The sequence below is a fragment of the Dendrobium catenatum genome, unplaced genomic scaffold (genome assembly GCF_001605985.2).
Source record: "Dendrobium catenatum unplaced genomic scaffold, ASM160598v2 fragScaff_scaffold_853, whole genome shotgun sequence".
Lineage (NCBI taxonomy): Eukaryota > Viridiplantae > Streptophyta > Magnoliopsida > Asparagales > Orchidaceae > Dendrobium > Dendrobium catenatum.
Window position 1 is genome coordinate 6446354 of NW_021319315.1, and position 13220 is coordinate 6459573.

A 13220-nucleotide genomic window follows, 5' to 3' on the forward strand; every position below is an offset into this window, starting at 1 on the left:
TTTAAAAAATTTATATAAAATTAATTATTTATATATTACACTACTTTTAAAATATATATTTATAATTTTTGAATGACATCTAATTAAAACTATGATCAGAACATTCTCGTAAATTTTTTTTCTTCGCTCTGCAATCCTTGACGCATCTAATGTCTACCATGGTCGAAAATCTGTGGGACCCACAACTATTAAATGAGCCAACAAGGTAGGCCTACAATTGATTGTGCTGATGTAGTGAGGAAAGGGAAGGGCAACAGCTTAGAGGTGGAAATAGCTAGTAGCCATTTTTGACCTAGTAATCAAACTGCCTTTGCTTTCAGTTGAATTTGCAACTCGACTGAGACTGTTAGAAATTTAGCTATATATATTTTTATTTGGGACAGTTTTTTTTTTTACTTGGGACAGCACAAAAATTTCTATTACAATAAACTTTTTTTCTAAAAAATTACTTTAAAAAATAATTAAAAAATTTTCCAAATAAAACCTTAATTTCAACTTTAAATATATTTAAATAGTTTACATAGCTTACACGTTTAGTAGGGTTATGAATTATTTTAAGTATGAGTTATGAATTATTTTAAGTATGGATTGTCACCATTCTTCTTGAGACTTGAACCATATATATAATTAATTAAAAAAATAATTTTATTATGATGAATATATGATAGTGCGACGAATTTAAATATATAAAATGTGGAGGTTTATCTTCAAAGATTAGAGTTCAGACACATAATGATATAAAATAACATATTACAAAATTGACCCTCTAATATTTTTAAATTATCCTTTTGACTATCATCCCATATCGCCCGAAGAGCTCATGAAATTCGATGGACTCAAAGCACACTAATTGAAAATAAATTTGAAAATTCTAATAAGCTGAGCTCGAACCTCAAACACTCACCCTCTCGAGAATTTTTGTTTTTAATTTAAAGAAATTATAAAAGATTTGAAATAGAATACATATGCTTTGCGAAAATATATGAAGCATTACACATTATATCATGTAAGATGAACATATTGTTGCAAAGATACTGATTTACAAACTTACCACAAAATTTTCTGAAATTATATCCACTTATAATGGAACAATTATTAGGTCAGGTGACCCGACGTAACTCTACGTTCATACGCCAATAATATTTCGCCACGTCTTCTTACTTTTTACCACGCAGCCCGACGACCCGACCCGAACCTGAACCCGAAATTGCTATGTTCGTGTATTGCTCGATATTGTTTGGCAAAAACGAGAAATACCGCTCTGTGAAGATCAATACCGAGAAAAACTCGGTATTGCTCGGTATTGGTATTGGTATTCACAGAATGATATTTCTCATTATTGCAGAGCAAAATTGAGCAATACCGAGCAATACGCGAACATAACAATCCCGGGTCCGTTCCGGGTTGGGTTGTCGGGCCGCGCGGTAAAGAGTAAGAACACGTGGCACTATTTTACTGGCGTCCGAACGTAGATATACGCTAGGTGACCGGACTAAATAAAAGTTTCTTGTAATGTGAATGTTGATGCACAGCTTTGACGCTTTTTTCAGCACCGCAAAAAATTATGATGTTTTCATGTAATGTAAGGAAATATTATTGTAACACTAGCAGAATCATTTTAAGGCTCGAAAACATAAGAATTGAACTAGTCTGTCTAAAACATACTTACAGGATTGCTCTTAAAATCCATACAGATTATGGCATTGGACCAGCTTCTCTCTGTATCTGAGGAGAAACTGGCGGTTTCATAGGATCAATAGAGCCGTTGAAGGATTCATCTTCTTCTACCACTGGCAAAGGACTTCCGGGAGCAAACCTAGCTGGAGATCTCGTCGGAGTTGATGATTCTCTCAACATCTCTAATGGAATGGAGTTTCCTCTGTGGGAAGAACTGGGACTCCCTGGAGCAAACCTGCTTGGAGACCTTGCCTGAGTTGATAACTCTGTCATCTTCTGTGAACTCCCGTTTCCACGATAAGGTGAGCTAGGGTTTGAAATATATAGAGGCAAAGCATCCTCACGACGCAAAGGGGAAACTGGAAAGCCATTGTCATCGCTCGTTTGCTTTAAGAAAAACTTGTCCTCTACAATATCATAGTAATCTGCTGTCCTCACTTCCTGAGCAAGAGCGCATGAGCAGCAACAAAGCCACAGAAAGCAATCAGTAACTGAAGGTTTGTCACAACAGAATGTATATCCTGGAAGCTTAAACCTCTTCCTCATCTGAATTCTCCAAAAGCCGCCATAAAGCAAACCAAATATACAAAGCAAAATTCCAGCTATTCCCAGCGCCTCTCGGACAGCCTCATTATCGATATTAACGGCAGCAAGGTTGAAGATAAAGAAGGGAGCAATGCAGAAGAGAAAGAAAGTCATGATGTGCACGTACATGTTACCAAACCCAAGCTTCTCCATGTTCCATCCAAAAACACAGCAACTGCAGAAGACTGACAGATATGCAAGTGAAATATCATCCCACAAATCATAAATTCCTCCAATCCATTGTGGATTGCTCTCTGGAACCCTTTGGTTTCCTTGCAGTGCAAATGAATATTTCCTTTCAAATGACTTAAGGCGGAGTTGAGCAGGCTTGCTAACTTCACTTGAAATGCTCTCCAGGGTATGTGCTTCTTGATCAACGTTAGTCTCATAGTCTTTACCAAGAGGACTCAGCATACTATAGACGGCAGAAAAAGCAGGTGCTCCAATTGAAACAGATAAGCAGACAGCTACTCCAATGGCAGGTCTCTTTGATCGAGGGTATCCCAAGTTTAGACCACACAGAGCATACTGAGCAAAGCAATTCAAATTAAGAAGAAATATTACTACCATCATATGCACCCACTCATTTGGTTTATATACTCCATTCTTGCAATACACTTTTCTAAGTTTCAGAACATCATCTGGCCTCCACCTGATCAGAAGTACAAGATGATATAATCTCTTTGGGTGTTGATAGAGGCACATAAGTGTAAATAGAGCATTTAGGATTTGGTTATTGACTTCAAACCAACCATTCCGCTGGGATTTCCGTGGTAATACACCATTTAACATTCCAGTCATCACCATGAACAAAATAGCACCAGAGATGGCAACACAAAGTATCCAAACGAAGAGAGCCATATTCATTGGATCTCTAATCCATTCTTTTGAGAGTTGCCACAAAAATGCCCAATCAATTTTCCTAACAAATGATATGCTGAACCTTGAAGAGTGGATTTGATCAGCAGAAGGAACTGCACGAGAAATCTCATCCTTTTCTTCAGCAAACTGCCAGAACTTGGCTGATGGCGACGGCCCGAGTTTTAAATACTTGGCTTTTTTAGGAAAGGCTCTGAGAAAATCTACAACCGTACTCCTTTGCTCTTTTTCATCTAATAAACCTCTACGAGATGTACTCATGTTGGGAGGGATCTGACTTTTTGTCCAATTCTGAGCTGTAGCTTGTCCTAATTCTTCCTGAATTTCATTGGCACATTTTCCATTAGGACTAGAAGTGGAAACCATTTTCCTTGGAAGCTGATTAAAGCCAATTTATCTTCTGATTATGTCAGGGTCTCTTGAACTTTACAAGGCTGGAGGACAGCAAATGTTAACCTGTTGGATAGTCAGCAAATTTAGCTCATCTAGCATCAGTACAGAAGAATTTTTTTTAGTAGATTTAAACTCTTAACAAGACATAATGGAGAAAAAATATTCACATTGCCAACTCTATGTAATGAGATAAAAGCTTGATGTTGTCTTTGTTGTTGTTGGTACCAGTAGGGAAGATCAACAAAAACTTAAAATAATTGAAGCAATTACAGCGGTCATTTTTTATGGAGGTCAAACAAGCCCCGAAATAGAGTTAAAGTAGCCCAGTTCAAGCTTGGCTAAATTCATTTTACTAAGCTTAAACCAAATCGCACATTACAACAAGTTTTGTTGTGGAGTTCTGGTGATGATTTGAAATTAAGCACCACAAAGAGATTTCGCCCTTATTTTGCAAGGACTTTATGATCTAAGTTTAGATTTCTTATAGGCGTAAGCACCTATAGTTAATTACCCTCCTAATAACAAGAGAGAACTTTCAACTAAGGCTAGTCGTCAAACAGATACATGGTGCCTGATGTATAATAGCCGCATGTGTTTAGTTTTTAAAACTTAATATTTAAAATTGAAAATTCCACTATTTTGCACTTAAAGCAGATTGGGGGGGGGGGGGATGATGAACCCAATCAAGATCCCATTGTTTTGTCATCCCGGGTCCCTGGTCTACTTAGTTAAAGGAGGTAGTCGACCCAACCTGACAGAAGAATCTTTGTTGGCATCCATGGTTGCATCATCCAAGGGAACCTTGTAGACCTGGGGTAAATATTTGCCTAAGGAAACAAATTTGAATCCACGTTAGCTAACAGACGGCTTTGTGCCATGTCGATTATATCTTATTGATTCATATCTTAAAAATTTGAATCCATTAGGGAACATAAGGGATATGATCGTAACCGTGATAAAGTGGTGTACTTAGACCAAGCCACTAGGTCAGAGGGTCGTGGTCATAATCGTTAACCACGCAGAGCCATCTAGCCAAACCATGAGTTATTTGTGGAGCAATTTGGCCAAACCAAAAATTAAAAGACCAATGTGATGTCCTTACTGGCAAGAAATTGATTGAAAATGAATTCTAGTGATATTTTCGACCAATATTTGCTCTTTGTGAGCTCAAGTGATTTTCATATTTATCCACCTCGGCAAATTATTATGTAGGGTGGATAGATTTTACTTTGAGCATTTTATGGCTTATTTAAATATTTTAGGTTCGAATATATTTTTTTGGTATCTTTAGAATTTTGAATTTTATGTGCATTTTGGAGGTATTTTTAAATATTTGAGGTCCCCTCCGGTTGAGATTTTCTGTCAACACGGCCATCATCGGGGTTATGTTAAAGTCACTTGGGAATGTTTGTATTTTATGAGAATTTGAGGCATTTGAAAATTTAGGGTCCCCTCCAGTTGAGATAAACTTTCAACACGATCATCATTGAGGTTTATGGGTGATTTCAATTTGTTGGTTGAGCCTTATTAACTCTGCCAACTTGACGATAGAGGATCGGGTTTGTCATCAGCTTTATGTCTTTGTTAAAGAATGTATAAAACAAATATCTTGATCGACACCAAGATCATATATTTGTTTAACAATTCGAGCTATGTCAACTCTTATTTATCCACATAGAAAAATCAGGCTCGAACTTAGGTTCGTGTTTGACACACGCAGTATCCTTAGACGCCACGTATATACACGCAACACGCTCGTCGGGACCCATGCGAGTATATGCTTGCACATGCATTTTGTCTGATACATTTGCATGATGTTTACTTGCATGCAGCACAAAGGGTATGTATGATATGTCTGCATATTCATATATGCATTCATATGACAATGCGCATGCTAATTCATTCGCATATTCATTTGCATACATATTTGCACATTTGCTTATATGCACGTATGTTGTATGTGCATTTGCATTTTGCATGATACGCTCGGCGTGTAATGTAACATTCTACGACACTAACATAGTAAGTAGCGTATATGCATAACATGTATGAGTAATGCACACATATGTTGCATGTCTGTCTACACAACACATTTGTATAATGATGCAATGATCGCAGAAGGCGCATGATGTATTTGTATGCCAACGATGTATAATATATATGTATAATACATTTTCATGTCAGTTTAGTGCCCTTTGTGTATTACATGGTGTGTATGCACATTACTATAGCATGCTGCTGTGATACAGTGTGTTATGTATTTTAAATGATATGCCTGCATAATGCATTCTATGCATTATAACGCAAGTATGCAAATGAATCTACATGTCGCTACAACACGTTGTTATAGCATAATGCATATCGCAATATTGAATGACATGTTTGAAGGGATTATTACGCATGTAGAATGAGGTATTTGAAAAGACTATTATGTATGTTGCAATGCATATACGAGGGCATTTTAGAATATTTAGCGCTAATCAACCGCGCGAGCAGCTATCATTTGAGTATGCATAGTAAATGCCTTTTGTCTGGTAGTACGAGTGTTGTAGAAATGATGACGCGACGTCACACTAAGGTTATTTGCCCTTTAGTTTATGCAGGTAGACTGACATGCACTAACGAGTTTCTTGTTGTTTGACTGATGTTCAATTGATTGATCAATATTTGCATTTTAAAATTTAAAATTTGGTTCCTTGCTTTTCAAGTTCTGTTTCATGTGATTTTGTTCAGTTTAAGTCCCTCTATTTTTGTTCAAGTTTAGTTCGTTGTCATTTGGTTCAAGTTCAGATCCTCTGTCAATTGAAAATTTTGGCAACCTCTCGACGTCTCCCTTGTAAGAAAAATTTAGGAAACTGGGACATCCCACAATGCTACAAGAGCATGCATAGTAAGTGTCGGACGACACTGCGGCCGTGGTTTATAATCCCACTACGCTATAAGAGTGTGTATGAGTCTTTGAGGTACCTATTTAGATATACATAATTGCTTTTCCGGCAGGCATTGAAGCACCTACGGGTACTTAGAAGTGTCTCCACCACACTACGAGAGTGTGTACGGGGTTTACCTGCCTCACCTTAACCGACGCACTAGGCTCCCTCCTACCGTGCTACGAGAGTGCGTATAGGGGGTCCTCCAGCTCGCCACAAACACCGAGAGAGAAGCGATGATGATGTCAATTTGCAAATACATGAAAACATATATTTTTTCTCTTTTTATAATTCCACTTTTCTTTTATTTGCTTGCTTTGTTATTCTTCTTCTTCTTTTTATTCTCTGTGTGTGTGTGCGTCTTTGTGTGTGTGTGTTATGGAAGGCTGGTAGAACCAATCAGGCTAGGTGGAGAGTTGCAGCAAAAGGATTGAAGGAGTAGAGATGTGGGCTCGGTTCCTTTTGGAGTTGGAATGGAGGGGTGTGGGCGGCTAGCTCAAGATTGAGCTCAGCTAGGGTCCGATCGCAGGGGGGCTTGGATCTGTCGGTTGGAGGAGGAAGGCATGACTCGCAGAGGAAGCTGACAGCACAGTGAGAAGCTTCAGCAAGTGTTTATGGAAGGAGGATTTGGTCTGAAGGTTTTCTGTCGTACATCTTCGAGGGCCGGTCGGGTGCATAGATCGGTTTAGGAGATGTGGAGTCAGGATTTGGCCGGAGAAGGTCACGAAGGTAGGGCGTGGGCTTGGTTAAGTGGGAAACACGATAGAGGGGCTCGACTCCTTCTCACAGACGAACATAGGAGTTAGATTGCCGTAAGAAGAGGGCGCTCGGGATATTGAAGGGGTAAGGAATGGAAGCTGAAGAAACTCTCGTGTGGGTGAACGCCGTGAAAAAAACCAACATAATCTCATTTTGTTTCTTATTTCAACGACGAGCCAAAGAATTCAACCGAGGAAAGCTGCTATCTGTGGGATTTACGAGATTTAGAAGGGATTTGAGCTCGACATGATACGAGGTATCATTAATTTGATTAATTTTTTGTTTGACATTACTAATTGATTTGATAATAATAATAATAATAATAATATTAATATTTTATGATTATTATTAATGAATCCAGAGATGACAGAAATTGTTATATACTCAATATTGCCTCAATTATATGTGTTGAATGATGGTCTATTTATATTTTTCTTGAATGACATTTCAATAATTTTAGCCAAAATCATCAAAGCATTTATCAAAAGGCACGTATTGATTCACTAGGTCGAAGAATTTTTGTTTAGCATTTAATAATTTTAATGACCTAAAAATTGAATGCATTAGACTTGTTGAATTCCTCTCATCGATACGCTCGACTTTACTTATCATTTAATTTTTCAATTATTATAATGATTTTTTCAATAATATTTCATGTGCTTGTTTTGAGCATTAAAGTTATATTAGCTCAATTCTAGTGTTATTGAACTCTTCTTATCAAAATGCTCAATTTAATAATAAATTTTTTGAAATCATATTTCAAATTATCCCCAATATAATTCTGAAAATTTTAAATTCAGAAATTACATTGAGAATTCTGCTTCTCGAAGGATTTTTTTTGTCAACTCATATCGGGTCAAATTTAATCCCGATTTCATCATTATCAAAATTCAAGAACGACATACATTATTCGTTTCAATCAAACTTTATTTATAAAAACAAAGGACTTGGTCAAGATTAATTTTAATAATCCTAACGAGGAAATTTAAATAAAAATTTATAAAATAAATTTTAATAATTATTTTAAATACTCATATTTACCATCTTTCATTCCACCTTAGGCACGCAAGCATAGCGCTCTTCTCCCTCGCTTCTTGGCTACAATCCCTCGACCACCTCCATCTTCTCCTTCGGCTTGTTCGAATCTCCCTCTTATTCCCTCTTTCTTTCTCTCTGTCAGTCTCCTCTCAGTCAGAGCTTCTCACACCCGTTTTACTTCCACTAGAGTGAGCGGAACGAAGATATCTCTCACGAGGAATTGCTTCCTTTCACTCCCGCACGCAATTCCTCGCTCGAAAACATGATCTGAACCCGCCAGCCTATCCGTGCCTGTGTTCGGTCCGTCTGCTTCACGAGCCTGCTTGACTATGTGAATCCTTTTTCTCCATTGTTTCTAGTTAATAGTTAAATTCTCATTAAATCTAACAAAAAAAGATCATTTCTAATACTTTCTAACCAAGTCTTTTAGGTCTACCTCTATCTTTCATAACATAAGTCAAATCTAATGCATATACTTTTCAAACCGGGTCATCGAAAGACCGTCATTTTATGTGGCTCATATTTTGATACTGCAATATTATTATTTTCAGTGGCTCGATATGTAGCTTATAGTGTTCCATCAATACTATGCGTTTTTTATACAACCTATACTAGTCACAATTCAAGCCGTTTAGGTCTAGAAAACTTGATCTGCCTCCTCTACAGGCTTGGTCTACCATTTGGATTTGCTAAATCAATATTGGATTAGGTTAACATGTTCTTTGTGATACCTTCTTAGTCCAACCATGGGCATTGACTAACTGATTAACTAATTCCAATGTTGGAAGAACCTCAGAAGACCCCCTTGCTCTCATTTGCTCCTACGAATCGATATTGATGATAAGGTGGACCTCTCTCTTAAACTTGATCCTTGAATTAGATTTTGTCAATATTATTTAGCTTTCGTACTTTTGAACCTACCTGAAATATTTAGTATTAAACAATTAACAATACTTATTGTTTTTCTTAAGGGTCTCCCATCTTTTGTTGTGGACTGCATCAACTTCGTCTAAGAGTGTCACCAATATAAAAAGAGCTGGCTTGGCTTGCTTAGCACGGCAATGCTACTTCTTTTAAACTTTCCTTCGCTGATTAAGTGATTGCCCATTCTTGACTTGCCTAGGTTATCAAGATGTATACCTTGCACCCTTTTTTCTTCTCCTTGGAAGATGTGAGAGTATCATTTATGATAATCTCTAGTTCAAAAAGGTAACTACAATTGAGGCAATTTGTAACTATTATTATGGCTTGACTGAAAATTCTAATTCCTTCAAGGGTAGAGTAAACATGCAAACTACATAATTTTTTCCTGTTTCTTCATGAATAGACATGTCTACACTTTCAAATATTACACGGTATCTCTCAACTATAAATATGAGTGGCCTAAAATTCATATAAGAGTGGCCAAAATGAGCGCGACGAGTGCGAAGCGGGACGAGTGGCCAAAATGCGAGCGACGGACGGGCAAACAGTTTGCATTCAAGTTCGCAGGTTAACACAAACCAAACCCGACATTTCAATCGGGTCGAAAACTTAAACCCAAACCCGAGTTGTTTGTACCCAAACCCAAAATTTGCTAGTCGAGTTTTCGGGTCATGTCATGTATTGACACCCCTACTTGAATATGCTTGATCCAAACCTAACCCATTTATTATATCAATCTAAATATTTGACTTGAACTCGACTCGACCAAATCCATCTAACTCAAACTCGACCATTTTAACCTGATTATTGTATAAATCTTGAATTTATGTTGGTTCAACACAACCTGTTTAACCCAAAACTAAACCCAAAAAATAATCATGTCAATTTTGGGTTTATGAGTCCAATTAGAACTTAGATTTTTCAAGCCGGATCCATGTTAGGTCATTTATTAACACCCCTATAGCCAATCAACCTATCACCCAATAGGAAGTTCAGTTCAACATCCATGTTTCAAATCTTTATAAAATAATATGGTCATAAGTCATAACATTTTTGGATAACGGTGCAAAAAATTAAATGTAATAATAAGAAAGTCCAATACCGTGAGTTATTTCACGCCATAAATAAACAAGGACACTAAAAAAAATCCATTGGGAAAGCAAATTCACATATCTTACAACAAACAAAATCCTCAATTATTGCCGCATAAAAAATTTTCTTAGCTTTATATCCATCCTGAGGTCTCATTTCCAATACATCTCTACGATTGATAAGCCTTTATCAATTCTACATAGTTAAAGAAGAAATTTTAAACTTCAACCAAAATTAGATTGTTCTTAAAGGTTCAGCCAATTAGGGTAATTATAGAGAGGCTATGATGATTACTAAAAGAAGAGTACTAACAATTATGGAAACTAGAATGAGATTTATGAAACTAGAAGAATACCTTTATCTGTGGCAAATGGCAAGTCCATTTTGCTTTCCTCTTGTTGAATTACTCCCCTTATTTCTTCTTCTTCTTCTAGTTTTCCTTTCCTTGTCTCATATCTTTGAAATTAATTCCAAGCCTCCTTAAATTTTCAAGTTAAGAGGGAAAGAAGAAAGATGAAATATTAGAAAGAGAATGTGGAGTAGAACTATAAGGGGTGACAGCTAGTCAAGACCTTGGAATTGGATTTAGAGGAGTGGCCACCTTTGTGTGTGAGAGAAAAATAAAGTAATGTGAAAATAATTATTGCCTTTAAATTACCTTGAAATTTGATTATAAAATAAGTTTATTCATAAACTTCAAGGAAAAGGTAATTTTGGCCTCCTTTGTGGCTCCTCATGTAATAACCACACAAAAAATGCAATTTTTACAACATGCTCTAGCAACATCCAGGTAAGCTAGATCTACACAGTTGGTCTACCCTTTTCTGCCAACTTGGTCTATTTATGTTGATTTGCATGATCTTCAAGCCTTCATTTGGCTAAACCTAATCAGGATTAGGTTAGCATATTCTTGGCGCACCATTTTTGGTCCACCCATGGTACAGTACCCTAGGTAATGTATTTGTTCATTAACTGTACTGGTTTGCTAGCACCTTTGTAGAACTAAATGAAAATAAGGAAATGGAACTGTTTAAGGGAAAATTGATACATAAGACAAGTAATTTGTTTTCTTATCTGCATAGGACAAAGCATTTTAAATTAAAAGGACATAAGACAAGGTGCTGAGAGAATATAAGATAAGTTTATAAATGAAACAAGGAAGCCTGAGCTCCATAGCGTGAAAAACACAACCAGGGAACAAGAATTGTAAAACTACAAACACAACCACTTGTAAGACTTGAGGATTTCTATCCAAGGACTTAAAATAGAAGTAAACTTGGAATACCCAACCGCAATTGATGTCAGAAAATGTGATACATTTGCCCTACTCTCTACAAAGGAATATCTCGTAAATACAAAATGGCACAATTGTCCATTTTATATCTTAACATCCGTTACAAAGGAGAGATTTTCACTTGACTAGATGTATCCATATGGTTATCTTCTGCTAATCAGGAAGGCATGTTCATATTTCAAAGTACAAGTTTACACAACAGAAAGTTTTGTATAAAGGTTTGAGGCTTTTAACTAATCTCAAATTGATGCATAAAGGAGAGAAAATTGCTCCATTTGCTAACTCACAATTTCTAGTGTTCAACTCTATACTTCTCTCTCCAGCTATTCCTGAAGCCTCACAAACAAAAATCCAAGTTTTCCACTCAGGAAATTTGGCTTCCAATCACGTAGAGCCAGTCTTCTTCAAAAGAAGCCTACTTTAAGAACAAGGAAAACTAGCTCCTAAATTAGAGCTTCGTAGAGACGTACTGCAAAATGAATAGCATGAACTGGAATAACATCGCAAACAAATCATCTGGGGAAAGAAAAATGAAGCGAGAAACGAAAAGCCGATATGACAATCTACAACATTCTTTGGTATTAGATCCAATCCACCTCTACAATCTCCACTCGAACAATTTCCTAATTACAGGGTCGTTTCAAACTCTGATTTTGAGAATCATTAAAGGTGACATCATGGTAGACTCCAAAAGTGGCATTAGTCGTTCCTGAAAAGTCATATTCCCATTCTTAATACAATAGTTGGATTTCCTAGAGCTTACTTAACCCCTCCAGTTTCCAAGTTCTAACTTAGGAGTTAAGCAACCTTCACACAAGCAAAAAGTTTTACTAATTCAGGCTTCATCAATAAAAAAACATATAAGATCTCGTCCCATATCTCAGAAACACCTCAACAGCAAACTAATTGAGCCAATGAAATTACGCAAAGGTAGGCATACAACATTTTCCAGAGCTAAATATCAACCAAAAATCTCTAGGGCTACAGCTATCAGTATTACTCATAGCCATGAAACTCACAACTCTAATCGATTCAAAAAAAGAAAACCTTCTTATAAATTAGATGATTTACAGGTGCAACAAAAAGAGGGAAAAAAAGGAAATATCTGCTAAGAAGCTGATTCAGAACAGTAAGAACTAAGAACACGAACCAGTAGTTTCGGTATCGCCGAAGAAACGGCGACAGATCCAGCGGAAAGATTGAATGAAAGATCGAAACTGATAATTTCCATTTTATCTTTATGGCACCGAGGAGTTATATATTGCAAATAAAACAGGAAAATCACAACGCAAAGATCTTTTCCTTTTGAAGTTGGAGTTTCTCTTTGGTCAAAATGGTAGACGAGCCCGAAGGTTCCCATCTGAATGCTACATGGCTGGGCTGTACCTCCGAATATTAGTATAAATAAATGACAAATGTTGTACTTCAAAAAATAAAAATAAAAAAGTATTCACTTTGACAAATTTTTTAAGCAAATCAAATGAAAGTGGATAATAGTTTTCTAAATTTAATTAATTTAGTTGTAAAAGTGGATTCAAATATTTTCTTATGTAATTTTTTATTTGAAGTACACCACTCCAAAAATTTGACTTTATCTCTAGTCATAATTGATCAAATACATCAATTACTTTTTCTAAAGTTTATTTTGA

The 13220-nt window shown here is 36.4% G+C and overlaps 1 protein-coding gene across 2 annotated transcripts; it reads right to left on the reverse strand.

The window, feature by feature from the left end:
• Positions 1–1556: 1556 nt before the first annotated feature.
• LOC110107405 lies at positions 1557–12946 on the reverse strand. 2 transcript variants are annotated; one of them, XM_020837663.2, is made up of 3 exons: positions 12722–12946; positions 10633–10756; positions 1557–3597 (listed from the first exon to the last, which is right to left on the reverse strand). In XM_020837663.2, exon 3 carries the CDS (start codon positions 3505–3507, stop codon positions 1696–1698), a length of 1812 nt encoding a protein of 603 aa, XP_020693322.1. In that variant the 5' UTR covers positions 3508–3597; positions 10633–10756; positions 12722–12946; the 3' UTR covers positions 1557–1695. The 2 variants fall into 2 exon arrangements, with proteins under 2 accessions (XP_020693322.1, XP_020693324.1); XM_020837665.2 differs by lacking the exon at positions 10633–10756.
• Between the last annotated feature and the right edge of the window lie 274 nt (positions 12947–13220).

What these genes read in the sequence shown, in the direction of transcription:
- LOC110107405 (XM_020837665.2), bottom strand. Translation starts at nt 3,507, where the DNA reads ATGGTTTCCACTTCTAGTCCTAATGGAAAATGTGCCAATGAAATTCAG.